Raw genomic sequence first — 2,447 nt, forward strand, 5'->3', positions numbered from 1 at the left:
TTTAAACATAGCAACAATATCAGGCTAGTGTATCATAATTATGAATAACAATATGTTTTAAACATAGCAACACTATCAGACTAGTGTATCATAATTATGAATAACAATATGTTTTAAACATAGCAACACTATCAGACTAATTTCGCATAATTATGAATAACAATATGTTTTAAACATAAAATACTTTTCTAAGAGAAACAAACGTAATCTTCTTTATATCACCCTTTAAAAAGTTACCGTATTTTAGAGATGTTCCACTAGTGTCGTTTAGCTTTACTGCTTATAGTCCTAGTTTCTAGAAAGACTATGATATGCTATGACACTGTTCAAAACATCCATAAGATTCTTCGCTGAAATGATTGTTTTTTATATTGTTGTATATTGTGTTGTCTAAAAAATTTCTAATCCACTGATGCATTGTTGTGACACCTACACCCACATAAATCTACTGGATAAACAGATCATTCTATAAAAAACACACACGTACACCCACATAAATCTACTGGATAAACAGATCATCCTATAAAAAACACACCTACACCTATATAAATCTACTGGGTAAACAGATCATCCTATAAAAACACACACGTACACCCACATAAATCTACTGGATAAACAGATCATTCTATAAAAACACACACGTACACAGATAAACAGATCATTCTATAAAAACACACACGTACCTAAGAGAAGTTGACGACGTTTTCTATATTTATAATATATTTAAAACACAATTGTTGTATCTCAATATAAAATGATCACATCAAATATTAATTACTTTTTGTTGAGACAAATAACGCTATTACTGTCAAGTTGATTGAGTGATTTTTCAGTCATAAAACATCTTTGTATTTAATAGCAATGTTTAAATGTTATGAATGAACACCAACTCTTTATATATATAAATATGTGTGTGTTCGTGTACAATTAGTACATACTCACATTTCAAAAAACCCTTATCTTATCAACTTACTTATTATACAAAACAATGTCAGGTCTCCAAATATGGTCAGAAGGTACGTGTAGCATATCTACTCCTCCGTATTCTCTTGGATCCCATCGAAGTTTGTAGTCTTCCCAATACTGAAACATAAGTTAACGTTACTTTGGATCTGGGAAGATAACGTAACGTTTAGTACGTATGATATATATATTTTTAACATTATATATAGATATATATATATAATAGTATATAAAGATACAGTATAATGTGTAATGTAGAAAGATGTTGAATGATATATTCTTTCATCGCACGCTTTTGTTTTGCATTATATATCTACACAATATGTCTACTAGTTTGATTTATTAAACAAAGAAGTTTGAAAAAGCAGTAAATATTCGATAACAAAACATTCTCCCTGTTGGTGTTGAATTATAAGTTAAAAATATATTCTTAAAAAATGGTAGAAAAAACACACTCCATAAGTCAACAGTTTGTGAAATACAGTCTTAAATAATAAAACTGAGTGGCTACAAAGCTTAGTACACACACACAAACAATTGTTTGTACATTACTGTTGCTACTTGAGTGTTTCAAAGTTTAAAATCCCTGCATAACATGTAACCTTCGTTACACATATTTTAAACCTAGATTGAAATCATTAAATTATAGATGGCGTAGTTCATAAACTTATCTTTATTTTAATTACTTGTACTTACCTGTTCAACCCACACGTTTGTCGTCATGATCTGTTCCTTCAAATTCTGAAACGTAAAGAAAATCTGTTTATAAATTTATCTATACTTGCAGATGTACACGTGAGGCGCACGGCGAGAATTTTATGAAAGTTATCAAATCATTTATATGATTTATTGATTTTATAGAAAAGGGCCACAGTTTGGTTTCATCTAAGGCCACATCTTTACTGGGGGTCTGTGGCTATGTATGTGCTCACAACCTTTTTTTATCGGTTGTTCTTTCCATTCTTGATAAGCTTCTCGCACTTACTTTCTTTGGTGTGATCACCCTTTGATTGATGTTTAAATAAATAAAAAAATCATGTGGATATTTAGATGTGTTATGATAATGCACACACTGTTTATAGGTGCTGTTATGAAGTGTTTATATCAATGAATATCTGATGGAGCTATGAGCTTTGAAAAAGAAGCTTTGAATAATTATGAATATAAAAATGTGTTTGTTTTTGTTTCCCGAAAGGTACCAGTAGCAACATAAAGATTGAAAGTACACATGAATAAAATTATTCAGGTCCATTGGGCTTCATTATTTAAACAACATTATATATTCTATTTTCGTTTTTTATCAAATAACATGTGACATAAAAACGTCTCCCCTAATATAAGTGTGTCTATCTTGAAAGTGTGTAAACAATGTGTGAAAAGGAAATCATTCAAATAATTGGTCGGGTTGGAAAACTAATTGCATTTGTAGTATCAATGTTTTAATCATTTATTATTATAAATAGCGTTTCTGTTTTTGTCCTAAT

The 2,447-nt window shown here is 29.6% G+C and overlaps 1 protein-coding gene across 1 annotated transcript in view; it reads right to left on the minus strand.

Annotated features, from left to right (window-relative positions):
* Positions 1 to 1,698, minus strand: part of LOC106471694 (acetylcholine receptor subunit alpha-like) — an 8,456-nt gene extending 6,758 nt beyond the window's left edge. The window contains exons 1-2 of the mRNA XM_013932313.2: positions 1,660 to 1,698; positions 974 to 1,083 (exon numbers count right to left, since the gene is read on the minus strand). Of these exons, the coding sequence (XP_013787767.1) occupies positions 974 to 1,083; positions 1,660 to 1,686 (137 nt within the window). The 5' untranslated portion in view covers positions 1,687 to 1,698. The remainder of the gene's footprint in view (positions 1 to 973; positions 1,084 to 1,659) is intronic.
* Positions 1,699 to 2,447: the final 749 nt, after the last annotated feature.

The sequence above is a fragment of the Limulus polyphemus genome, unplaced genomic scaffold (assembly GCF_000517525.1).
Source record: "Limulus polyphemus unplaced genomic scaffold, Limulus_polyphemus-2.1.2 Scaffold4793, whole genome shotgun sequence".
Lineage (NCBI taxonomy): Eukaryota > Metazoa > Arthropoda > Merostomata > Xiphosura > Limulidae > Limulus > Limulus polyphemus.